Below are 26952 nucleotides of genomic sequence, written 5' to 3'. Positions count from 1 at the left end.
CCTTCTATTCTATCCTAAAAACAAACACATGAATTAATTATTAAAAATAAATAAACACAAAAATCGCAAAGGAAAAGTAGTTACAGTGCAGTAAAATCAACGAATAAATCGTTTGTTCACTGAAAGGCAGCGGCACACAGAAAAGTATGAGCACCAGTGTCCAGCAGACCTCAGTTTTTGGGATTTATGAACACAGATCCATGCATACCCACACAAACAGGTTCCAAATAATAGTACTATAAAGAGAAAAACACAAACACACAAGAAAACAATTAAAAAACAACAACAAAACACAAGTAGACAAACAAATAGCACACGTCCAGTCCCTTGCAAAGCCCTGAAATGGTCTCAGGTACTGTAAGTACAAACTTCAACCTCAAAAGAAATATCATGAGGATAAAACATGTTCATCACAGACCTCAGTGTGTATGGCGGCCGAGTTTGAAGTGAGGGCGGGCTGAGTCAACCTGCCACTCCCCGCTCAGGCCTTCACGGGAGCGCGCCTCTGCTCCTGCGCGCTGTCACGCTTTACTACCAACGGGCACGGGATTCCTGAGAGGAAGTCACTGAGACTGGGAAAACTAACCCGGAGTCGAAAAGAAGTCAGAACACGTCCATTCCTCATTGGGAGCAGCACAAACAAATAACTTTGGAACATGGACTAGAGGCGCCGGGGTCGCAGCAGATGGAGGCGGCGAGAAGTTTGGTGTTTGTCGGGGCCGTGCTGCTCGGAGTGACGGGCGCTTTGGGCAGAGAAGGTGGGTGACTTCCACAGCTTTTCTCGCCTTTTAATGGCTCCGCTGCCGGCGAAATACACACTCTTTCTGAAGGGGATATAAAAGTAGAGTACGTGGGTTGTATTTGAGTGAATGTTCGAGGTTCAGCTCGGCTCAGAGAGGTTGATATTTCTAGCTTCGGAGCACATTCCTCCGCGAGCCCTCGTCCTCCCCGCTGAGGCTCGTGGGATTTGTGTAGCGCTGATTGGGAGACAAATCACACCTGTCACTGAGTCGCCTCTCTACCGTTTGGACTAAAACTCCTACGCAGCACATGTTGTTGCGCAAATAAACACTGAACATAGAATATAGTATATGAGTGAAACAGGTAAGAAATGTTAGAACCTGATTTGCAGCTTTGGGGACGGAGTGGTGCGTGCAGGCAGACGTTAGGCTGGTTCGCTGTGCGCGTAAACAAAAACAAACCAACAATCACAGACAGGCCATTGTGTGCCAGGGATCATGACGATGTCAATTATTCACTTCTGGCTCCAAAGAGGACATTGTCTGATAGAGGGCCACTTGTCACACTTGCAGCTTGAGGGCATGCCAGTAAAACGAGAGCTAACTGAAAGTGCAAACAAGTGCGTGTTTGCCAGATAGTTTTGATTTGTTTTAAATATAAATATACTAATCAGAAGAGCGTTTCATAATATATTTACGTGCATGATCTCATTTGAATGTGTTGCATTTCGACCCTTTAAAAAAAAGTTGCTATTCTCATCACAGCTGAAACATTTAGTCGATTAACTGAGTTTGCTCAAACTGTTAATGGCTAAGCGGTTCAAATACAAATGCCAAACATTTGATGATTCCAGCTTCTCAAATGCTCTGCTTTACTGCTTTACTGCTTTTCCTTCTCTCGCATTACAGTAAACTGAATATTTTTAAAGGTTTGTACTGTGAGACTAAAGAAAACTCAGGGCTCAAAAGAGAAAATTTGAAGACGTTATGGGTTCCAGGATTTTCTTTTCTCCATTTTTTTATTGACGTTTTATGCCAAACAGTTCATCTCAACCATTAAAATAATAGTTTGCAGCTACAGTCAGACGGATTATCGCCCAATATGGGCCTGGCAGACATGTTGGTATCTATCGGCATATATGGTTTCACATATGCACCAATATGAAAAACATTTTAACAGAATATATAAAACTGAAAACAATGCTTGGGGTGATAAATAGAGCTATTTATTTTTATTTAACTGGCCAACAACTGCCTGATACTAACCGTGAAGTTTATTGAGCTATCATCATGCTTCCCTGCCCATTCTTGTGAACACGATATCTCAGGAACCGCTCGAAGGATTTTCTTCAAAATTGGCACAAATGTTCACTCGGACTCAAGGATGATCGGATTAGATTTTGGAGGTCAAAAGCCACTGTGATCTTGTAAAATGCATTTTTTTTTTTGTCCATAACTCAAGAATTCTTACGCTAATTATAACATTTCACACCAATGACTACTAGGATGAAAAGATGGAAACGATGACATTTTACATTCAAAAGTTCAATGGTCAACTTCACTGTGACATCATAATGTTTCAGGCCATTATTCCAAAAACGTAACTCAGAGAGTGTCTTAGTAATCTTGAGTACCTGTTTGATTATATCGGTGCAAAATTGGTGCATAATCTATATAGAAAAGGTCTATTTTCATTGTCATTCCAGCTCAAAAGTTCACTGTATCAGCCCGCCATATCATTATTAAATCTCTCCCCTCTAAAATCAGTATCGATCTCACAAATCCTGCATCAGTCGGGCCCCCATTTACAGCTGTAGTTCATCGTCATTGCACAGGCATCTGTATTGATAGATCTATTTTAAGTGGAGCCAGATATCAATAAACTGGGTCAGATGATTTTAAAAGCATTTAATATATCACAAGCTAATGGCAAACATATTGACTCAATAATTCCTTCAATGTGTTTTTTATTGACACAAACTTGGCGGCTTTTATCGACGTGTCCTTGTGAGGAAATAGGACTTGTACACAATAACATGAAATATCACCGTGTTTTAGTTTTGGATCATGAAGCCCTTTTTACTTATATGACCAACGACATATTCATTTGCAGCTTCTTTGTCCTTCATTAGCTACTACCCCCACCACCACCACCACTACACACACAAACAAAGACAATAGTCACAAGTGATTTTCAAATACAGCTGCATTGTTTGTTGGGAACTGGTTGGTGCACTTAACTCCACAGTGGAGATCTCTGAGGCATCAGTTCAGCGTGAGCGCTGTGATTGGTCGGTAACAGCCAAGTTAAGTAACGCGTCATGCACAAGTCTTACAGTTATTTAATGAGTACTGCCCCACACACACACACACACACACACACACACACACACACACACACAACCTGTGGCCAGCAAGTGTATGATTCCAAAGGTCAGGCTTGTGTTCTGTGTGTTTCCTTCAGTGGTCCGGATTAATTATTTCATCAACCTGCTCCTGTGTGAGAACATATTGTGTGTTTTGTGTGTGTGTCCGGTGGCTTCAGTATCCACAGAGTTCATGTCCTTGTCACACTCCAGTGCACCCATTGAACGAAACTCACTGTGAAGTGATTAAGTCCCTCTGAATTGCCCTCAGCGGCAGGTTAGCTCAGCCGACCGTGACTCACCAGTCTAGGCTGCGTGTAAGTGATCTAACTCACTCTGAGCTGAGGAAGAGGTCATCAGTATGCCTCGTTACCAGCCTCAATGAAACTTTCCAAACCTCCTTGTGCGCTCTTCTAGGGTTTAAGTTACATATTTTCAGTGCTCATCTTCTGCTGATAATAAGTTTATACTCAGGATCTGTAGATGGAAAAAAATATTGTTGGTTGTGTTTGCATCCTCTATCTCTATGTAGTGTGATTCGGTCTGGTAGTTAAAACTGGGCAATAATTCAGAAATGTGTCAGCATTATGATGCTGATAATTGAATGAACTGATATGTCCCCCTTCTCTCTCTCCCCTCATTTCCTGTCACCTCTCTACTGTTGCTATCAAAAATGAAGCAAATGCGAGAAAAATACTTAAAAAAGTCATGATCCTTTAAGGTCTATCTTATCATCGATCCTTTCAGTAAAATTATATCTTGATAAAGGTAATGATACTGAGCAATAGTGGTACTTCTGTCTGAAGTCTGTTTGTACCACTTTTCAATAAGGCATCATTTTAGTGTTATTAGTTGCTTCTTACAGTAAGGCTGGGCGATAGAACGATATATATCCTCAAAACGATATATCCGTTTTTATCTAAACCAACAGCCGTTGAACAGTTTTTTTAACATTTTAGTCATTCGGACGATGCTTTACATTCGGATCTTTGCACGTTATGTTCATCTTGCACTAAAGTTCTTAATAAAATGAGAAAATACTCAGCACTTTTCATTTTTCAAGTATTTAATTCACACAGGAGTATACAGAAATTACAGAAACAGGAATTACATGCTATAGGCCATCGAATCGTGTTTCAATTTGACCGTGATATGAAATGACCTATATTGGCCATGTCCATCCCTACTAAGAGCTTAATTGTTCAGTAATATTTTATAGATCAGCAACAAAAAAACACTAATGATAAGTTTCTGGTTGTGAAATCATTATTGTAGTCTTTTGTTGTAGAATAAGCACCTAAAGCAAATGCTAATTGAAAACTTGCACAAAATCCATCCGTCCATCATCTGCAACCGCTTGTCCCTGACGGGGTCGGGGGGCGCTGGAGTCGATCCCAGCTGAACTTACATATATATATATATATATACACTTAGCGTCATTATAAAGTTCATTGCAATAAACCAAATATATTGCAATGCTGTATGATAAACCTGAAACATTGCAGATGTGTTTGTTATGATTATTGTGATTGTCCAGCCTTGGTTAATGCAAATACCAGTATTTCCAGTTCATCTATCAATGTCATTATACAACATGATTTATTAGGGGCGGTACATATGCTGCGTCTTCTATTGCGTCACTCTTTCTTTTAGAGCGTGCTTATAGAGATTCAGGTTATTTATTATAATCTATAACTTGAACGGATTGAGTAGAGATTCACATTACATGAACAAAATCTGGTTCTCTAATTAACACTATAAAGAAATCATATTGAATGAAGCAATCCCAAAGAAATGTAGTATACTTTAGATTGCAAGTTGAAAATGTTAGTTTCAGTTTAACGTTTCATTATCATACAGACTAAAATGATACAGAATGATATTAATCTGATTATCCACACACCAGAATATGCCTCTTTGTCTTCCCTTTTTAAATGAATTGTGTTTAAATGCAGCTGAAGCTAAATCCAAACTGTAGTAAATGTAAAAAAGTATGCAGCAGATGTTGTGATGCTGTGGTGTTTGTGTACGTGTTTGTGATTGTAGTCTAAGCATGACAGGGAGAATGAGTGAGGAGCTCATGTGTGTCCTGATCCTGTTCTGCTTGTCTGTTGAGCAATACCTGTTTTTTCTTCCTCGGCTGTGGAGTGAAGCGAGAGAAAGAATGTGTTCAGGGAGGCTGGGAGAAATGTGAAGTTTATGCAAGACTCGTCAGGATTAGCATTGTGTTAGAATCAGGACTGACACGTCTTTTCTCTGAGAAAAGACATGTTGGATCAGCTTGTTCTGTTTGTGTTGAGCTTTGAAGGACTGATCTATTGGAGGAGGGTTGAGGCCAGAGGATCCTGTTGACTGTTCTGGTGTGTCACACGGCAGGCTTTTCCACTGCGCTTCAGTCTCTGCTGCAGTAGCATCGCTGCCCGCCACCGTGTTTCTGTCACTTACTGTACACACACTGGTAAACACACACACTCCCTGTGCTAACTGGAAAGCTGCCACACACAGGTGTGGCTTCAAGCTGGCTTTTAGTTTGCAGCACACTGGTGCGAGACAAAGTCAGTTTACAGTTTCTCTCTTGTAGGAGGCCAGATGAAGCCACAGAGCAGGTCACTGTTAATTCTTACAAAATACAGTCGTGACTAAAATATCCCTAACAACATTGAAAAAGCCTCTAAACAGTAAATATTTCCTTGAATGCACTGATAGTGTTGTACTCTGTTGTATGCAATGAAAGTGACAGAAATAGTTGTATGAATGACAGAAACTCCAACCCTTCTAACCTCCGCACAGTTGGCCTATCACTGCGCAAATCTCAGAAAGTTAAATAAAAGGCATTGATCGGCTCATGTCAAACACTCTTGAGCTGGGTCTGACAATTCCTGCAACTTTGTGAAAAGCTGGCCGGTCAGAAGCCTCTCTGAAAACAGGACATGGCTATAATCAAGTAAATGATCAAACTGCGGTCAAAAGGCAGGAAAAAGTCTCTCTCTTTGATTCTCATGTTTCCAGAGTGAAGTTGCAGAAAGCCAGCACTAACGCGTTCAACTGTGTATGTGTATGTGTTTGTGTGTGCACGGATGACAGTCATTAGTTTTATTGTGTGGGTGACTTTTATGGACACAGAGATCGTCTTGTTACCTGAAGGGTCACAGGTTACCGACGGGCCTTTGAACAAGATACTAAACTACAACCTGGTTCTCTTGACCCCCCAACCACCCCCACCGGGGAAATACATGTGTGTCATCTTCTATATATGCAAAGCCTCACATTCCTGTGAAATTACACTTTCCAGTGTCAAACGAGAGCAACGACTCATGCACTCTGACAGGAAGAGAGGGGGAATTATCAGCTTATGAGAAGAGGTTGTAGTGAGTGGAGGGAGGTGGACATAGTGAGCAGTGGGCAGATAGGGCCAAGGAAGTGATAAAAGAGGGATTATTTTAGGCCACAGGGATGGAAGGGTTGGCAGCTCCACGCATGCACACACTCAACTGTTGCTGAGAGGAAGCCGAGAACTGGCTTTACACACGCTTTTTAGAAATGGAAAATCTGCTCAGTTGTGCTTTCTGTCACAGCACATTTGCCTAATCCCCAGAGCCGGCTCTGTTTGTGTGGTAGTTTGTGCAAATCACAGAGTCAGTTTTTGTTTCTCTTTAGATATTATGTCTTGTTAAAAAAAGATTTAAATGCTGGAGAGTGACAGCCTAAAAAGCGCCTCTGGGCCTGACACGTAAAACTATTTTCCATGATGACATCACTGAAGGAGGCAGCGATTAGTCATTTGATTTGATATTTGACACAAGCTGCGACCACCACTGGGTGTGTATTTTGGGCTGTCGCTCTATTAACTATAGACCCTTTTGCTGCAGTAGCTGTCAGGTTTTAATGTGGACCTTATTTACACTTCTTAGCTGAGATGCAGGAACTGTAATATGGGTCAAGTTCTGAGTGCATCACCGGGAAACTTCACACGTAGCAGACGAACATCCGTGATAAGAGCATGCCTTGAGCCCACATCTCCTGAACTTTATTGAACCAAAGTCTATCGCCCCTCAGTGTTTCTTCCTCCGATTATGTATCCGAGTCCATCCAGCCATCTTTTCCAAAAGGAGGAGCAGAGATAGCGCAGGGGGCTCCAATCAGGAAAAGTGAGTTGACTATTGAAGGGCTGGTGGAGGGGAGCCAGAGGAAGTCATTTATAACCTCAGCAGAGGAGGGGCTGTCCACTGTGTGACTGCCTGCTAAAGCATGAGAGCTATGTGTGTGTGTGTGTGAGAGCCCCCATGAATTATAACGCTGTATGACCCTGAATGTGACCCGCTGTGGGGAATCAGTGCTCTCTGCTGCCAGTGGAAACCATATCATACACACTTAAGGACCAGACTGAAGCAGCGCATGTGGTTTGTATTTGAGAGTACACGTTCAAGGCCACAATGGTTACACAGTCAAAATATGTAGAGTCCAAGTCCTTACAGTCGTCAATATTTGGGGTTTCAACTTGCCTACGAATGTGTATTTAGAGAATGTGTCGAGAAATTGCTGTCTGTCAGAGGTTAAACATACAGTATTTAATCAGCAGGGTCTGTTCCGTATATCACTTTATTTATCACAGAAAAGGGAGTACTTCAGAATCTGTTTTAGGGCTGCAACTGATGATTATTGTCGCTCTCATTCAATTATTGTTTAATTAATGAACTAATCACTTAGGCCAGTGATTCTTCATTCCTTTAGATTATCATCATATCAAATATCTTGCATAGTTTAGTAAATATTGTTTTGTATTGAGTGTATTTACTTTACTTCTACAGTATATATATATATATTTATATATATGTGTGTATGTGTCTTCGTATGTGTGCCAGTTGCATTGTTTTATGGGTATTCTGTGTTTAGATGGTCTAATCTTTCTTGTTGTTCTTTCACATAAGTAAGACTATAGAAGTGTAAAAAATAGGCCATGTCAAATTAATGCAAGGGACATTCATGAAGGGGTCCCCGTGGGTCTGGATGATATGGCCAAAGTCTTCTATTCCGATGTAGTTTATTTCATGTCTTGATAATGATATTATTATTATATAGAGTGTTCTCTGGTCAATTCAATAAATAAATAAATAGTCTATATGGTATAACCTCATGGTAAAGCCTGTTTTTCTATACTCCTGTGTCAATTAAATATGTAACAAAAGAAAAATATTGGGTCTTTTTTCATTTTATTGGGAAATTAGTGCAAAAATATAAATCAAAATATTTCACATCAGGTTTTCTGAAAAGTTTGAGTTAGAATGCTCTTTTTATCAGTTGAGATTATGTAATTGTGTATCACGATATCTCAGTTTTGTCACAATAGGATTCCATTGAAAGACGTTAATGATTATATCGAGTTATTGCCCAGCCCCAGGTCCCTGATAACTTTCTGTCCTGTAAGGGTTTCTTAGCTAAAAACAATTGAGAACCCCTGGTTTGATCTATAAATACAACAAAATAGTGAAGAATGTCCTCGTTTTCCAGATTTTCCAGAGGTGATGTCTTTAAATTGAGTTATTTTGTCTGACCAACAGTAAAAAAACATAACAATATTTAATTTATAATATGAACCAGAAAGAAAAACAGCAAATTGTCACATTTGACAAACTGAGTAGTCTTGTTTAATAAAGTATTCAAATAATTGATTAATGCACTGAACAGACATTAGATTCTTTGTTTTTAAGTGGCCTCTGTTGTGACAGCAACAATATTTTGTATTAACTGCGTTATGATGCATTCAATGAGTACTATACGTTTGACTGTTTTCATTGCTGTTCATGAAAGGTTAATTTAATGCATGCTGTTAAACTATTTTGATTACCTCAGTCTAGACGGGAGTCTGAGGCCTAAATGGAGTTCATCGATTAGAGTCAGAAATACAGTAGTTTTTATTTAATAGGTACTTGAATTGTAACAGTTAGATGTTAAACAGTCATGCTGAAAAGCTCATGCAACAGTTGACTTTGACCACATTTGGTTGCACCCCAGAAATACAAGTGGTTAACTGTTTTGATATGTTAAAGTTATGTTTCATTTTAAAAGTATGTTTATTTTTAGTTAAAAGGAGGTTCTGGCAATTCATTTGAGATCTGTTAAGTATACAGAAACATTATTTTCAATGACACGATGCAGAATAAATGTTGAGCAGTGAAAAAAAGGTTTTAGTAATATTTTACATGTGTTCTGCAGTATGCCTAGGTACGGACATGAAGCTGGACCTGCCCTCCAGCCTTGAGAATCACTACGAGACCCTGAAGCTGCTCTACACCGGCTGCCAGGTCGTCCACGGCAACCTGGAGATCACACACCTTCATGGAAACCCTGACCTCTCCTTCCTACAGGTATATACAGAGTGTGTTTTTTGATAATAATGTTATAATGACTGCATGAAATTACACACAAGAAGCAAATTCACAAGTTACAAAGATGGAAATGATTAAAGTCAAAACAAATATTCTTTCCTGAGTTAGCTCCAGTTTCTTTTATCGGTCCAACAGTTTTTTTTTCCTCAACAGACTTATTTTGTTTTCCCTTCACATTTTCTTCTTCAGGGGATTGTGGAGGTACAGGGCTATGTACTTGTAGCTCATGTGTCGGTGAGTCTGTTGCCGTTGGACAACCTTCGGATCATAAGAGGCAGCCAGCTGTACAACTCCAGCTACGCCCTGGCTGTGCTGGATAACGCTCTGGGCGGACAGGGGCTCAGGACGCTCCGGCTTCGTAGCCTCACAGGTCAGATTGTTGTATAATTGGCTTCTGTTTTTTTAAATATTGTAAATATGGGGGAGGTGATTTACTGTGACAGTAAGTTTATAATCTCCTCTTATGTATCGTCTCTCCTGCAGAGATCTTGTTGGGTGTGGTGTATATTTGGGGAAACCCCAAGCTGTGCTTCCCAGACCCCCAGAACATCGTTTGGAGGGACACTTTGGATGAGCAGAACATCCACGCCAGGCTGCACCGACTGCAGCCTCGGGCCCCTAAATGTGAGCAGCTCATTGAATTATGAACAACCCTCAGGGCAGTACAGGAAAAGAAATGTCTTGTTTCCAAATGTGCCATAGTAAATACAAATGATCCAGTACTTTGTTTTATTGGCTAAACTAATGCCTTTTATCAACCTTACATGTACTTTGTGTTTGGGTCTAATTAGCTAACATTAGGATGCTAACTCCGGCTAAACTAAGATGGTGAACCTGGTCGTCAGTATGTTAGCATCGTCACTGTCAGCATGTAAGCAATTCTGACGTCGTAGAAGTGTGAGGGGAGGGAATTCCCAGAGCTATTTGACCATCCCACTAGCACCTCTGAAGAATATTGGCGTCTTAAGTACAGGCAGCTGTGTCCTTAAGAGAGCGGCTGAACCCCAAGTTGCTCCCAGTAGGCAGGCCAGCATCGCCGCTATCGTTGTATGAATGTGTGTGAATCAGTGAATGAGAGACAAATTGAAAGGAGCTTTTTCCGGTAAGGTAGAAAGGCACTATATATATATATATATATATATATATATATATATATATATCTCATCTTCATCCGCTTATCCGGGGTCGGGTCGCGGGGGCAGCAGCTTTAGCAGGGGACCCCAAACTTCCCTTTCCTGGGCCACATTAACCAGCTCTAACTGGGAGATCCCGAGGCGTTCCCAGGCCAGTGTGGAGATATAATCTCTCCACCTAGTCCTGGGTCTTCCCCGAGGCCTCCTCCCAGCTGGCCGTGCCTGGAACACCTCCCTAGGGAGGCGCCCAGGGGGCATCCTTACCAGATGCCCGAACCACCTCAACTGGCTCCTTTCAACGCTAAGGAGCAGCGGCTCTACTCCGAGTTCCTCACGGATGGCTGAACTTCTCACCCTATCTCTAAGGGAGACTCCAGCCACCCTCCTGAGAAAACCCATTTCGGCCGCTTGTACTCGCGACCTCGTTCTTTCGGTCATGACCCAACTTTCATGACCATAGGTGAGGGTAGGAACGAAGATTGACCGGTAGATCGAGAGCTTTGCCTTCCGGCTCAGCTCTCTTTTCGTCACAACGGTGCGGTAGAGCGACTGCAACACCGCCCCCGCTGCTCCAATTCTCCGGCCAAACTCACGCTCCATCGTCCCCTCACTCGTGAACATGATCCCGAGGTACTTGAACTCCTTCACTTGGGGTAAGGACTCATTCCCTACCTGGAGTAAGCAATCCACCGGTTTCCTGCTAAGAGCCATGGCCTCAGATTTAGAGATGCTGATCCTCATCCCAGCCGTTTCACACTCGGCTGCGAACCGATCCTGTGAGTGCTGAAGGTCACTGACCGTCGATGCCATCAGGACCACATCATCTGCGAGAAGCAGAGATGAGATCCTCAGCCCACCGAACTATATATACTGTATATTATTTGAAATCCATTTACCATTTACAGCCCGACCGGGCGGCTAGTATAGATACTTCCTCAGCTTTCCTCATTTGTTGTTGTTGTTTCTTCTGGCACAGGTCCAAGTTGTTCCTCTGTATGTGGGAAAAGTTGCTGGGGAGAAACTGCACAGGACTGCCAGACCTGTGAGTTAAAATCATGTTCAAAGTATGACAGTGACACTATGTGTTTTTCACTTGCTGAAAATGTTAACTTATTCATCTTTGTTCAAAGTGACTCGTATTAAATGTGCGTCCGGCTGTCAGAGGTGTAAAGGTCCCCTTCCCAGTGACTGCTGTCACATGCAGTGTGCTGCTGGATGCACTGGACCCAAAGACTCAGACTGTCTGGTAAATCACAAAAACACACATTTATCATATATTTGTTGTCTTACCGTAATCTCATTGCGTGTCAGACAGTCTTTTATCATTTCTGCAGTAACATGTTTGCTCATTCCTCGTCTGCCCAGGCTTGCCGTCACTTCAACGACAGTGGTGTGTGTAAGGACAACTGTCCTCCACCTACTATCTACGACCCCGTCACCTTTCAGACCAAACCTAACCCAAACAGGAAGTTCAACTTTGGGGCCACCTGCGTCAAGACGTGTCCTTGTAAGAACTTTTGAACAAAACTTTGTTTATCCATGAAAGCTTCCACACAGTGCTCAGCTAGTGGCCACTGTGCAGCTCCACTGGTGCACCTGATGATTAAGTGTCTTGATGATAGTAGATGCTGAGGAGAGACGGAGAAGAAAAGATAATTTATGAAGTTTTCTTGCCAAGATTTCCACACATACACAGGGATTCAAACCTGGCAGTGTTACAATCACTCTCCTGCTACTTCTGCTGTTCTATTCCTTTAGGCTACTAGCTTCCCATTTTATCATACCTAATTCATTTTTTGCCCTTTGAACACTTTGTCTCCCTGTCTGTAGATAACTATCTGGCTACGGAAACATCTTGTACTTTGGTTTGTCCCAAAGCCAACCAGGAAGTTATCATCACCCCCCCTGATGGAAACGAGATGCAGAAATGTGAAAAGTGTGAAGGAGACTGTCCCAAGGGTGGGTGTCATAGTGTGTTTGGTCATACATTTGCATTTAGACACAATACATTGTTTACATGCCTTACATGCCGCTTTATTAGGTTTACCTTAACGTTGAGTTCCAGCAAGATAATGCAGCATGTTGCAATGAACATGTCATGTCTCAAACTGGTTCCACAAACACACCACTGAGTCCAGTGTAGTCCGATTGCCTTCGCAGTTAACAGATCTCAGTCCAGTAGAGCACCTTTGGGATGTGTTGTAATGGAGATTTGCAGCATGAATGTGCACCTGACAAATCCGCAGCAACTGATGCTATCACGTCAACATGGAACAGAACTGTCTTGTATCCACGCTGCAAAAAATTCAGTCTGTTCTGGTGGCAAAGGGGGGTCGTACCTGGTATTAGAAAGGTGTTCCTAATAAAGTAGCCTCTAAGTATGAACAGTAGCTATCCAAAAGTCCAACTGAAGAAATACTATTTCACTATTTTATTTGTGGCTCAAATGTTATGCATTTACCACGTGCAAGTAGTACTGGTGTTTATGATTTTCGCTGCACGCGCTGATGTTCTGATGCATCACAGGTTGATAATAGCACAAAGTGAACCAACCTGTTTCTGCTGAACCTTGTTGTAGTTACAACTGGGGTTTGTCTCATGCATCAAGACATTTAGACGACGTAGATCATTCCTGCTTTGTAAAACGTGGATCATTAACCTGATAACTGTAATCCTGCTGTGTGAATCCCCAGCTTTCGCATCGTCTCTAATTATGTTGCATAAATTTAATTCAACTTTTGTGCCTCAGTAGGATATTCTAGTGCTAGATATGTTAAACACAGTCATTTTTAAGGTTCATTCAAACCCTAATAAAGCTTTTATTTCTTTTGCTTTTTATTTCTATCAATTTCTACACTAAGATCAGATGGGTTTATGAAGGAAAGGTAAGTTAGTATAACACACGTCAGCTACATGTCACACACATCAATGGATGCAGAGATGCATACAAAAATGTGTTATTTTATGATTCAAATATTATACACTTCATACGCGCAGTTGTTTTTACAGGTAAGGGATATTCATCAACTTTGCTAGAAACATCAGGATGGGCTGCCCTCTCCTCATTTATTTCCGCTATTAACCCGCTATCTCAATCTATTCTTTAATCACCTTACACCTTTGTTGTTTAATGCGATGTACCGCGCTATACATTTCATTCTATGCTGATGATATCCTGGTTTATATGGAAGGTTGTTGATCATTTATTTCCGGTTGTTTAAGACATCTTCAGTGTGGTTCAGTAATTTCTGGGTTTAAAATAAAGTGGTTGTCATGGTTTGTATTGCAGTGTGTTATGGTCTGGGTATGGACAACCTCGGCGTCATGGACAACCATGGCGTCACCATGGTAACATCTACTAATGTGGAGCAGTTCAACAAGTGTATGAAGATTTTTGGTAGTCTGGCCTTCCTCCCTCAAAGTTTTGCAAGGTAAGAGACATACAGGCCAAATATAGAACATACACAGTTATATCTCACAGAGTACTTAAGAAATTCCACAATTAAGTAATTAAATCAATTTAAACTGAATCATGTGCACTTTAGTAACCACACATCGCAGCTTGATCCCTAAGACTTTATACTGCCACAGAGCCACGTCCCTCCCATTCAGCCATTCAAATATTTGAGTTCACAGCAACATTTGTGGAAGGTTCTTTGTGCAAGTCAAGGGGAAAGTCACCACCCAAGCCAAACCCTTTGGATTACTGTACTCGCATGTACTTCAACCCCAGACATTTATGACATTATTGATTTAAATAGAATCTGATTCAAACACAATAGAGACAAATCTACACTCTGAAGAATAAAGAGTAGAATTCATATACAGTAATAATATATACAAACTAGTCAGCTGCCTCACCAATGGCTTTGTGGAAGTTAAGTAGAAGATTGGTCTATCGGCATATGTGACAACAGAAGCCGAGATGCAAAATTTCTGCTAAATCCTCTTGCATCTTTGCATCTCTGTTCACAGTGGAAGAGTGAATTTAAACACAAACCTGAGATAACCTAGATCTAGAGATGTTATCAGTTAATACAGATTTTACGATATGATCATCTAGAATCAGCCAAGTGATATATCGCCTCGTGTGTTTTAAATTGTGAATATTTAAATATTATGTTGTCATTGACCAGGGACAATGTGAGCAACACCTCAGGACTGACCCTCGAGCAGCTGAGCAGCTTTAAGAAACTGGAGGAGATCACAGGTACTAAACACTGAGCAGAACAGTCTGGATGAGTTTGCTTTTTTGAATCTGTGTTTAATCTTTTACCAGGAAAGGAAAGGAAAATCAGATTATCTCTTTTTAAATTTGAACTGTTGCAGGTGTGATTACTCAGATTCCGATGTTCCATATAAAACCACATAGAAGTCTGGTATATTCATGTCTCCTCTGTTGGAGCATTTTAAGTATATCCGCCTGCTCTTGCTTTGCAGGTTATTTGTACATCGATGCCTGGCCAGAACAGTGGACTAACCTGAGTGTGTTTGAGAACCTGAAGGTGATCAGAGGCAGGATGCTCTACAAGTAAGACTTTTAATCCACCTGTCTTTAGTCTCTCTGCATATTGACGATATTGTCCTCAAATCAGCAGTCCCACTCTCTACTCTACATGTTTCTTTAGTTTCTTGCTGGTATGATAAGAATTGCTTTTTTCAAGTTCATAATGTTATCAAGAAACCTACAAATAAAGTGGAAACCCCAATTTTGTTCATATTTGTCCTATCACTGGAGAACTTTGAATATTCATGAAGATAAAAGGCCATCTAAAATTATCATTTTATTCAATAACTGTAAGACAAATATAAAAAAAAGAAATAATAATAAAAAATATTATTATTCAAAAATACATTTAAAATACACAGGATATCCAGGAAACTCATAGGCATTCGGCTTAAATGGTCAGATAGACAATATCGACCACTTATTTTCATGTAAATCATTGTAATATGTTTTTTTTTTTTATGTCCATCCTCTCACATTGTGTCTTTGTTTGGGCTCTGTTTTTCTCTACTGTGCGTCTCTGGTTCAGGTGAGGCAGTTTGTTCTCTTTCAGGGTTATAAAGGCTAATAATTAGCCAGTAGAGCTGCTTTAACTTGCAGCACATGCCAGCCAGGGTAACAGTAAAATTCTCTGGGACACTATGTAGTAAACTAGGTCATAGTGACAAATGTTATATCTGCTTGTCGGACACTGCTTTACAACATGTTATGACATTATGAAAGTCTTTATTGCAATGAAAGTGTCTACCTTGCTGTTTTTCTTTCATTTGTGTTGCTGTTTGGAGATTTCCTTAACTTTCTCCACACCTGCTTGCAAATATAATTGGTTAAGATGTGGCAGAAGAGAATCTCATGTTACTGTTTAACTATTTGTTGTAATCAACCAGACCTTAGTGTTAAAAGGTGTTAAACCTGACCACGATAAACAGTAACTAGGATATTGTACTGTACATGAATGTATTTGAATTCAGCCATAATTTTCAATCAAATTTGAAAACTAAAGATAATCATTCTTAGACCTGCTGAGGCTGGGTTTAAGTCATGTTTTGTTTATTCTCTTCACAATATCAAGATGCATAATAATATTGTCATAAAGAAGCATTCTCTTCATGAGTTGTTGTTTTTTGGTTTTTTTTTACTGACAGAAAACGAATCACGTTAGATTTCTGATCAATTACAACTTCTCTCGCTCTGTTCAGGGGTGTGTTTTCACTGGCCATCCAGAATCTGCACATCCGGTCTCTTGGGTTGCGTTCACTGCGCAGTGTCAGTGGAGGTTTGGTCATGTTGCACAACAATTCCCAGCTGTGCTACACCAGTTCTGTGCCGTGGGACAATCTCCTCCATCCCACCCAGGGACCCCACCGCATTGTCAGCCATAACCAGAATGCCCAACTCTGTGGTAGGTGAACAAACTAATGCAGTGCCAGAGTCCATTAAAGATATTGTTGGTTGCACTTTGATCAGGCACTTGTCACTTTATCCGAGTTAAATATCTTGGCCTGATATAAGATTCAGTTCCATTTATTCTTTCATAGAAATCCTCTGTGCGTCATGCTGTGTTATCTTTGCATTTGTTTTCAGAGGAAGAGGGGCGTGTTTGTCACCCGCTGTGCGTGGGGGGCTGCTGGGGCCCAGGGCCTAGCCAGTGTGTGTCCTGCAGGCTCTTTCAGCGCGGCACTGAGTGTGTAGAGCAGTGTGACATCTATCAGGGGTAAGAACGTTTGCCTGTGGGTTTGTGCGGGTGTGGCAGTGCTAAATCAATAAAAAGCAAGTGATAATATTCCAGGTTATACAGTATACAGGTATTAGTAATACCTTTTAATTAATAATACAGGTTGACTGGAGTGGCAGTCAAAGTATCCAAAGTATCCAAAACAGTGACTGAACTGATTTTTCGTATGTCCATGTGTGAAAGTGAAATATTTATTCATTCCATTTCGAAGTTGTTTGTTTGTAAAAGTTGCCCTGCAGTTTTTATGATGTGTGTGCACGCCTCACACAGTCCAAACACTTTAAATGTCATACTGATGAAGTCCTGCTACACAAAAACATGAATAAACATTTCATCAACTCTACTTAAATTATGTTCGAGTAATTCTGACTGAAGTCAGTCGGAAAATATATATGTCTCTTTATTTGGGTCTAAGTGCTGAGCAATATGGTTAAACTCAATATCATAATATTAATGTTCATATTCATGGCAAATGTTGAAGTACTAAAAGAGGTCAATTCATTTTCTTAGTGAGTATGATGGAAAGATTGATACTACGGTAAATAATTTCCATCTGGGATTATTAAAGTACAGTATTTCGGATTGTGAAGATACCACTCTTCAGCTGGTTAGCTTAGCATAAGTCATGTCATAACAAATCTGTCCAAAGGTAACCAAAATCCACCTAACAGCACCTCTAAAACTCACTAATTAACACATTTCCTTTAACTTAATGTGTACAAAAAGTGTAAAACTGACACACTGTGGTTCTATGGAGGGTTATGTGCCGGACTGTTTCTAAGATAATGTTGGCTGGAGTGGTATCTATCTACTCATCTAACTCAGCAAGACAGTGACTAAATATGTTTTCCAAAATGTTGCACCTTTTCTTTAACAAATGAATATCCCAATGTGGTCACAATACATTTGCACTCAAAGTTGTTAAACAATAACAAACATTGTTGTGCAGCCCTTTGTGGTTCAGAGAACAAGTTATCCTGTGCAGCTGGGGGCCCCCTTTCTAAAAATATACGTCCTTATGACAGCGTCAGGTCATTAGATAAAAGTATCCAACAAATGCCCGACTGTTAGAGGACGTGATGTGTGATCCCTGCTGTGCTTGTGTTGCAGGTCTATCCGTGAATACACAGATGGATCTTTGTGTGTTGCCTGTCACGCAGAGTGTCAACCTCTTAATGGCTCTGCCTCCTGTCACGGCCCGGTAAGATGTTCGTGTGGCCTTCAGTCCCTACATACCAAAGTAAAAACTAAAAAGGCCTCATCTACTCAACCTTAGTTAAAGAAAATTTAACTTCTTGGCTAACAAAAGTGGTTGATTCTGGGCCACAAATGTGCAGTTGCACTTTTATCTTATACAGATTTGTTCTTTCATTGCCAAAAGATCACAGTGTCAAGGTTTACAACATCAACACAATAAAACAAATATCATTTGAACATAAATTGTGCTGAAATAAATATATATATGTATATATATATATATATATATATATATATATATATATATATATATATATATATATATATATATATATATATATATATATATATATATATATATATATATATATATATATAGTAACATTTTGGTATTGGACTTCTGGTTGGACAAAACAAGCAAGTTTTTTATGTTACAGTGTAAAGATTTAACTGACTTCATTGACTTCATTGCTCTCTCTCTACTGTAAAAACAACCAAATAAAATAAAAAACCAAATTACCAAACATAATCTAAATACATTCACCACATTATATGTATAAATAATTCTGTGTGTGTGTCTCCAGGGTGCAGAACATTGCTCAGTGTGTCGAAACGTCCAGGACGGTGAGTTTTGTGTGGATCATTGTCCCAGCGGCGTGAAGGAGGAGCAGCTTACTGTGTGGAAGTACAGCAACGCTACCGGACACTGTCTGCCCTGCAATACCAACTGCACGCTGCCGTGAGTGGACGCGCATCACAAACACAAGCACACACGGCACGTACGGAGTGAGAAATATCTTTACACTCACTGCTTCTGTGTTTCAGCTGCACTATGATGGACGACAAAGGCTGCCCGATTGATACCAGGACAGGGTGAGCTGCTTCAAATGTTCTGATACGTCAGCAGTGTGGTGTTGGAGAAAAATATAATATGCTTTGATGTCTTAATTATGGGGGTTTGCATACGTGAGTGAAGTATTGGATGTCTGCTCTGAACTGTGTGTACAGGGGGTTGTTTTATTATTATGGTGTCATAAGAGATAACAGGACCTTGGGCCTTGCGATGCCTCTCTCGCTCTCTGTCTATAATATGCGCTGTCTCTGTGTGTTGTGCAAGGCATTGGTTAAGAATGTGACGATGCAACATGCTGTACCAAGATGTTTCTCTGACCAGATAAATAATGTTTTCTTGTAAGGACAACTAAGGGGTTATTTTCTCTATTCATCATCTGGAAGGATCATTGATTAGTACAAGTTTTCTTCATCAGTATCTAACTGTTTTTCTCCATTTAGTCCGGGTACAACCATTGCAGCTGCAGTGGGTGGGGTGTTGCTCTTCTTCATCCTGCTGGCTCTGCTGGTCTTCTACCTCAGGAGACAGAAGAAGCTCAGGAGGAAGGAGACGATGAGGAGGATCCTGCAAGAACACGAGGTGGGCACAGAGCACGATCACTGGTTACAAATACGGTTGTGTGGCGTTAAAACAGTCGATTGCTAAACATGAATGTGACTTCATTGTTTTAAATTTAAAATCAAGGCAAAATGTAGATCTTGGATTCGCCTGTGGTGTTGTAGTGAGTAATAAAGGAATCTTCCATATGCTTCCTTCATGTGCACAGCTGGTGGAGCCTCTAACACCCAGTGGTGCATCACCAAATCAGGCTCAGATGCGTATCCTCAAGGAGACTGAGTTGAAAAAACTCAGGGTGCTGGGTGCAGGGGCTTTCGGTACAGTTTACAAGGTACGTGAGACAGTTCTTTAAAAGTGCCTTTTATATTTACCTTTGCGTCTTTTCTGAATTTTTGAATGGTTTTGATAATTTTGCTTCAGGGAGTGTGGGCTCCTGATGGGGAAAATGTGAAAATACCAGTGGCCATCAAGGTGTTGCGAGAGAACACCTCACCAAAGGCAAATAAAGAGATCCTTGATGTGAGTACTTGCGAGATCCACACAGTTACAGCACACACATGCGATTCACAACCCCTGAACATCTTTCCTCGGCCTTTCCACAGGAGGCCTATGTGATGGCAGGAGTGGCCAGTCCCCATGTGTGTCGTCTGCTGGGGATCTGTCTGACCTCCACGGTGCAGCTGGTCACTCAGCTGATGCCGTACGGCTGCCTCCTCGACTACGTCAGGGAGAACAAGGACCGCATCGGCTCCCAGTTCCTCCTCAACTGGTGTGTCCAGATCGCCAAGGTATGTAATCCAAAACAATGGATCATCTTTGTGTTGATTTAGCTGCACATGCTTGTACTACTACTGCTTGTAGTGGGGCGGAAGTAGCTCAGTCCATAGGTGACTTGGCTGGGAACCGTAGGGTCACTGGTTCAAGTCCCCGTGTGGACCATATTTGGAGCGTGGACTGGTGGCTGGAGAGGTGCCAGTTCATCTCCTGGGCACTTCTGAGGTGCTGTTGAGCAAGGCACCGAACCCCCAACTGCTCGGGGCGCTGGTCACTGGCAGCCCCCTCGCTCTAACATCTCTCCATTAATTGCATGTATAGGCCCTGTTTGTGCATGTGTGTATTTCGGGTCTGTGTGTGTAACACGTATAATAATAAGAGTGAAAAAATCCAATTTCCCCGTGTGGGATTAATAAAGTAATTCTTCTTCTTCTTCTTCTTCTTCTTGTAGTACAAGTAAATGTGTCTGAAAGTTGCTGTTGATTTCGCTATCGCTATTGATTTTTCTTTTCAATTTTGATTTGATATTAGCTTGTGTATTTGTGAACACATGGACCTGAGTGATGGATCTGTGTGTGTGGGCGCGTGTTTGTGTAGGGGATGAGTTATCTGGAGGAAGTCCGGCTGGTCCATAGAGATTTGGCCGCCCGCAATGTTCTGGTCAAGAACCCGAACCATGTGAAGATCACCGACTTCGGTCTGGCCCGTCTGCTTGATATAGACGAGACTGAATATCACGCTGATGGAGGGAAGGTAATATGGGGCTATGACTGTTGGAGTATCTTTGCTGGAGACGTTCAAAATGATCTATGTAATCAATATATATCTGTGTAACAAGGTACCGATTAAATGGATGGCCTTGGAGTCTATTCTGCACAGGAAGTTCACTCATCAGAGCGACGTGTGGAGCTACGGTCAGTGTCACATTAAAGACATAATGTGTTGCTGTTCGATAAAGCTGCAATGTTAAGTTACGCGTGGTACTATTAGGTTGATAAGGTTTTCCTTAAAGTTTAACAAGTGAACTGTTTATTTTTGATATAAAGGCACTTTTGATAGCAGATACTTCATTTTGGAATGATAGCAGTTCATAATATGGATTGCAATGTTTCAGAAAAGCAGTGGTTAAAGATTTATTGATGTTCATTCATTCAGTAGTTTATACAATTGATATTTTTAAAAATAAATGTACCGCGATGTTTGCCAAACACAGTAAATGACTCAAACAGGTGTTTGATTTTGAACACTGACATACTGATTTCACATCTAGCTTTAGTTTCATGCCACTCGTCTTTCCGTGTGTCTTTAGTAACTGATACATTATTTTTATTTACTGGTAGCTCATTTATTTCAGAGTAAAAGATGTGCTATTGTAATTTTTCTTCTCAGGTGTGACAGTCTGGGAGCTGATGACGTTTGGCGCCAAACCCTACGACATGATCCCAGCGAGAGAAATCCCAGATGTTTTAGAGGGAGGAGAGCGGCTTCCCCAGCCCCTCATCTGCACCATCGACGTCTACATGATCATGGTCAAATGTCAGTGGTGGATTGTACATTTTGTTTGTGTCTCAAGGTTTAATCTAATCAATGGGAGGATTAATATGGAAGCTGTACATCATGTTTTAAATATTTGTCATTATCACTTGTTCCTGACAGAGTTGTATATTGGTAGTTGGTGAAGATGATTGATTGACGTGTTGATTTTTATGTTTGGATGGCAGGTTGGATGATTGACCCAGATAGCAGACCAAGGTTCAAAGATTTGGTAAATGATTTTACTGCCATGGCCAGAGATCCACCGCGCTATGTAGTCATTCAGGTATGTGAATGTGTGTTTCATGTAGCAAATGTAACATTGTAGCATGTTATTTGTCTAAAGTGTTAGTGTTTGTGACAGTGTTGATCTTCTGGCCAGTTTTTTTCCTTGAAAAAGAGCTATATTATGATCATTTGGGATAAATAAAAGAATTACTTAGTATTCTTTCCGGGTTGCTCTTTTTCTGTCTTTCAGAATGACGAACAGATGAGCTTGTCCAGCCCAGTGGACAGCCAGTTCTTCCGGATGCTTCTGGAGGAGGAAGGAAACAACATGAGGGAACTGCTGGATGCTGAGGAGTATCTGGTGCCTCAGCCTAACCACTTCCCCAGGATCCAGGGAGACGGTACTCAAGCCAACGGGCCATCCAGACACCAGTCGTACAGGGTCAGTGGTGAAAGAGCGATGTTTTATCCAAATTTAAACCCCTTAGCTTCTTTTTAATTATCACAGCCATAGAGACCTGGAAACCGTTTGAGTGGCTGAAATTACCTTCTTTTCTGTATTTGATGAATCATTCATCTTTCCTCTCTCCAGCAGAGCAGAGATCAGAGCTTAGATGCTGAGCCCTCCGTCATCGGCGGTCCCCGGAGTATGTACTCCTCTCTGAGCACTCTTGGCCGCAGCCAGTACCCTACCTTACCTTTAGGAGCCAGCACTTCCAACGGCATATGGATTCCTCAGTATCCGACGCTGGCTCGCAGCCCCTCGGCCGGGGGCCAATCTGACTCGGTCTTCCTGGACGGGCCTCAAGATGACCCCTCACTGCCCCCGGCCAGTCCCGGACGCTACTGCAAAGACCCCACCTACTCCGGGAGCCAGGATGACCTGGAGACAGACGGGCCAAATGGCTTTCACCATCCTCATCACCTTACTCATTCATTGCCCAGACGGAGTCATGGGCATAATCATAATCATGCCTTGCCAGGTGAGAAAAAAATAATAATATCAAAGGAAGTGTTTGATAATTAAACTGCGGTATGTTTTGTTCTGACTTTTCTTCCTCCATCTGTTTAGAGTACGTCAACCAGGAGATTCAGGGTCTCAGGCCGGGGGTCCACGAGCGGCCCAGCACGCTGCCTCGTAAAGGCTCTAGAGCAGACCGACGCCTCCCAAATGGCCTGAGCTCTGGTCACAGTGTGGAAAACCCGGGATACTTGGTCCCTGTGAATGCCAGGAGCGCTGCCTCTCCAGCCTTTGACAACCCGTACTACCTGGACCTTGTGGCCAAAGCCAACGCTGTAGCAGGGCCCGCAGTGCCAGAGGGCCCTGAGGACCTGGAGATAAACGGAGGAGAGCCCAGGCACGTGAACGGGTTTTTGACCTCCACAGCAGAAAATCCAGAGTATCTGGGACTAGCGGACACGTGGAGTGGCTATAACGGAGGAGAGCGATTGGGAGTCATGTGACGAACTTAAGAGGAGTCACAGCTTGTGTTCTACTGAGGGAAACGAGGAGCGAGAGAAGGGGAAGATGAATATTTGTGTGAAAGAAACCAGCCGGGTGTGTGATATTGGGAATAGTACATGCATGTGGAACCGAAGGACCCGAATCCAAACGGGTCGAGGTCGTCTGGTGATTAAATCGCCCTGTTGTGAAACACCATGACTCAACACAGTGTAGCATGAATCTGGTGTCTGTGGCATCATTTGTATTCCTGTCTTCCTCTCAGCAATCTATGCTCTCAATGTGACTGTTAAGTGCCAACAAAACGAAGTTCACTGAGTTCACTATGCAGCTTCTGTACATAACTCAGCACTAGATAAGCAAACAAGTTCACATTTTCAAAACCCATCATGGTACAAGAAGTAAGACACCAGATCCAACGTTTGACTGGATTAATGAATGCTGATTTTATTTTTATTTTTTTAATGTCTGTGGTTGTTTCTACAACACCTGAAACATTTTTTTTGTATTTCCTTCAGTTCCCTCGAGCTTTGTTATTCTATCTGCTACTCAGACCGTCTAAAAAGAGAAAAAACATACAGAACAATTTGATAAAGTGGGCCGTGATATGCATCGAAGGTGGTGTTTAGTATTCTGGTCACTTCGTCTCGGACCTGATGGGGGTTTTCAACACACTCAAAGCCATTTTGTTTAGGCCAGAGAAGGCCCTGCAGCCCATCTGGCCAGTAAACATGCTCCCTGAAAGAAAGGCATCCTGTATGGAGAAGACAGAGGCATTGTGCCACACTGATGCATGTGGTTGTCAGTGTCTTCGCTGCAGCTACTTCGTGGTACGACAGATGAGATATGAGGTGCTAGCAGACTTTTTAAACTGCAAAAATCCTGTTTTTGCTTTAAAGACAAAGTGTACTTGTAGCTAAGTTGGAGCCAGCTTTTCAGGGATTTTAAATTTTGCGAATAATTAGAAGATTATGTGCATGTTGAATTAAGCACAATGCACTACATGGTAGGATACTGCATATGCCCCTCAGGCAATGTGTTATCACATTGAGCCTTTGGTTTTGGTGGCCTTTCACTGTGTAAGAAAGCACTACAAGCTATTAGTGAGTATATTCCACAAGAAGTGAAGAATTTGCATGTGTATATACATATGTTTGCTACCCTTTATGGAACCAAAAGCAGTAGTTTGTGTTTTTGTGTAAAAGTGAGCAATGCACTCGGCACTGGAGCTGAATGTGAGGAGGCAGAAACATCGCTCCGCTCACTTTGGATAATCAATGCATGGCTCAAATTCCACTCAGCGAGAACACACTGGCGTCCCAGTTAATAATCAACAGCATTTTTTAGAAGTGCTTTTTTCATGTTAACTGGTGTTGGGGCTGGGGGAGGTCAAAACCCGAGTCAATGGAGCCATTGTCTGATCCTCATGTCCATGTTGGAAAGTCAGCGCTCGCCCAACTTGCACGTCCCAATGACTGATGTTGTCACAGCTTTGAAAAGAGAGTTTTCTTCTGCAGCGGTTCGGGGCTCGTTCGCAGAATGTGGTTCAGTGTTTGGGACTCGAAATCCTGAAACAAGTCTTGGAACAATTGACCGGGTTGTTGAAATGTCTACGACCCTCCATCAATCAGTTTGCCTCTGAAAGTCTTTTATGTTGATGTTCTCATACGGGTTTTGAAGAGTTTGGTCTCTAAAAGTACACCTGATGTTATATAACATTTTCTTACATTAAAAATAACATGTTTTTATTAAAACACAAGATGTTATTTTAATCCTCTAAACTATCATGTACTAACATTGTTCATCATGGAAATATTATTGAGTGATAAGATTCACGTTTTTTTTTAGTTTCACTTTTTTCCCCATATAGAATGAATACACGATAAATAGTTTTGAAATGAATCCTTTCATGTATCGTTGCTGTCAGGTGAAGACTTCATATCTCCACATAAAAAAGAAGAAAAGAGCAGATTTTAGATGAGCTCAAATGTATTTTTGCATTATTTCTGTTATATTTGGAACAAGTTTAAATCAGTGAATGGATGTAGAATTTTCCAGCCACAGAGAAGCATCTAACCCTTAAAATGATATTTAAAGGTGCACAATTCAATCCTTAAAAGTTTCAGAAGTTATGTTTTAAAACATCAACCCTAAGATGGGAAGACATTTGGAGCTGCTATTGAACTTGAGTACCTGTGAACTTATGCTGGGGATGCACGTTTTTCACAGGATTGCAACAACGTTAAAGCTAGGGTTGAGGCAGTATGAGATTTTCACGGTACAATAAGTGTCTTAGAATGCATCACAGTTTTGCGGTATATACAATATTACACAAATATTGTTATTATTGGTTACAATGACCCTTTAAGGTATCAAAAAGTTTTTCGGATTGAACAAAGGCTTAATTATAACTGACACTTGTAAAATGATGTGTTTAAAAAAAAAAAGAAGAATACCATAAATAAACAAATGTACATGGTATTATAACCGTCAAATTTCACATTACAGTTTACCGTCAGACCGGTATGTCGCTGCAACCCTAGTTACAGTACACCTCACAGATGTTCTGCTTTGTTGTGTTTTCCTGGATATAATGAGACCGTATATACAGTAACAGTTGATTTACTGGTGTTTACACTGTAGTGTCTTTTTGTATAAATTGTTCATTTTAGATGTCTCGTGGCCTACACAGGACCCAGGACTCAATCCCCACTCTACCTTTTATTTCCATATAAAACTGTTCAGTTGTATTAAAAGCAGTGCAGAGCCTGAGGTCTGGTCTGGTTTAAAGTAACCCGTTAAACTTTGTGCCTTTCTCCCTGTTGAAGTATTCTTGAGCCAAATGACGAATTATGATCAGCTTTTTTAATTGGAGTCAGCTAAACGCCGAAAAAGTAAATGGTTGTTTGTCCCTTTTTTACATTGTGAGATTGAGCAGAAGCGTAAGTGAAGATATAAGAAAGAAATGTTTATTAAACGTTCACAAAAGTGTGTTTGAAAAGTCTCAAATTTGGCCGAAGCAAGAAACTCTGCATGTTTTCATCCAGTAAGCCCAAGAGGAAGGAAGGAACAGGCAACCAGCGGGAGTGTGCTGAAGGTTTTATAAAATTAAATATCCGTAATTTACATTTTGAAGAAAATGTATGTTTTGTACTTTTTGTGTGAATATTTTTATTTTATTTTTTACCTTTCACAGTTTGTATGATTGTGATGGGACATAAATAACTGTTTTATTGGGAGTTTTTTTCTGTTAATGTAGCCTTTCTTATTTGGTCAGTAAGTCCCATAATGTAAATGTTTAGTGTATATAAATAAAACAATCACTCTGGTAGCTAATTTGATTGAATACATTGTGACCACTTGCTCTACTGTGGACGGAGGCGGGAGTAAATACATAAGAAAATATTTTATGAAGAAATGGTCATTTTATATGGAATTGTTTGAATACATTGTGTGTGTCATTAAAAACATATAAAGCAC

The 26952-nt window shown here is 41.1% G+C and overlaps 1 protein-coding gene across 2 annotated transcripts; it reads left to right on the top strand.

Moving 5' to 3' along the window:
* Positions 1–550: 550 nt before the first annotated feature.
* erbb2 (erb-b2 receptor tyrosine kinase 2) lies at positions 551–26952 on the top strand. Of its 2 annotated transcripts, none has more exons than XM_083932499.1 (27): positions 551–758; positions 9320–9471; positions 9682–9862; positions 9976–10116; positions 11602–11667; positions 11756–11871; positions 11991–12132; positions 12456–12584; positions 13915–14056; positions 14762–14835; positions 15066–15156; positions 16332–16534; positions 16717–16846; positions 17978–18068; positions 18649–18803; positions 18890–18937; positions 19358–19496; positions 19684–19806; positions 19896–19994; positions 20078–20263; positions 20847–21002; positions 21088–21163; positions 21639–21785; positions 21971–22068; positions 22261–22452; positions 22606–22993; positions 23083–26950. In XM_083932499.1, exons 1-27 carry the CDS (start codon positions 686–688, stop codon positions 23472–23474), a joined length of 3930 nt encoding a protein of 1309 aa, XP_083788625.1. In that variant the 5' UTR covers positions 551–685; the 3' UTR covers positions 23475–26950. The 2 variants fall into 2 exon arrangements, with proteins under 2 accessions (XP_083788625.1, XP_083788626.1); XM_083932500.1 differs by having other exon boundaries at positions 664–758; positions 22603–22993; positions 23083–26952.

This window comes from Echiichthys vipera, assembly GCF_963691815.1.
Source record: "Echiichthys vipera genome assembly, chromosome: 18".
Classification (NCBI taxonomy): Eukaryota; Metazoa; Chordata; class Actinopteri; order Perciformes; family Trachinidae; genus Echiichthys; species Echiichthys vipera.
The sequence above is the reverse complement of the archived record's forward strand: the minus strand, read 5'-3'. Positions and strand labels throughout refer to the sequence as shown.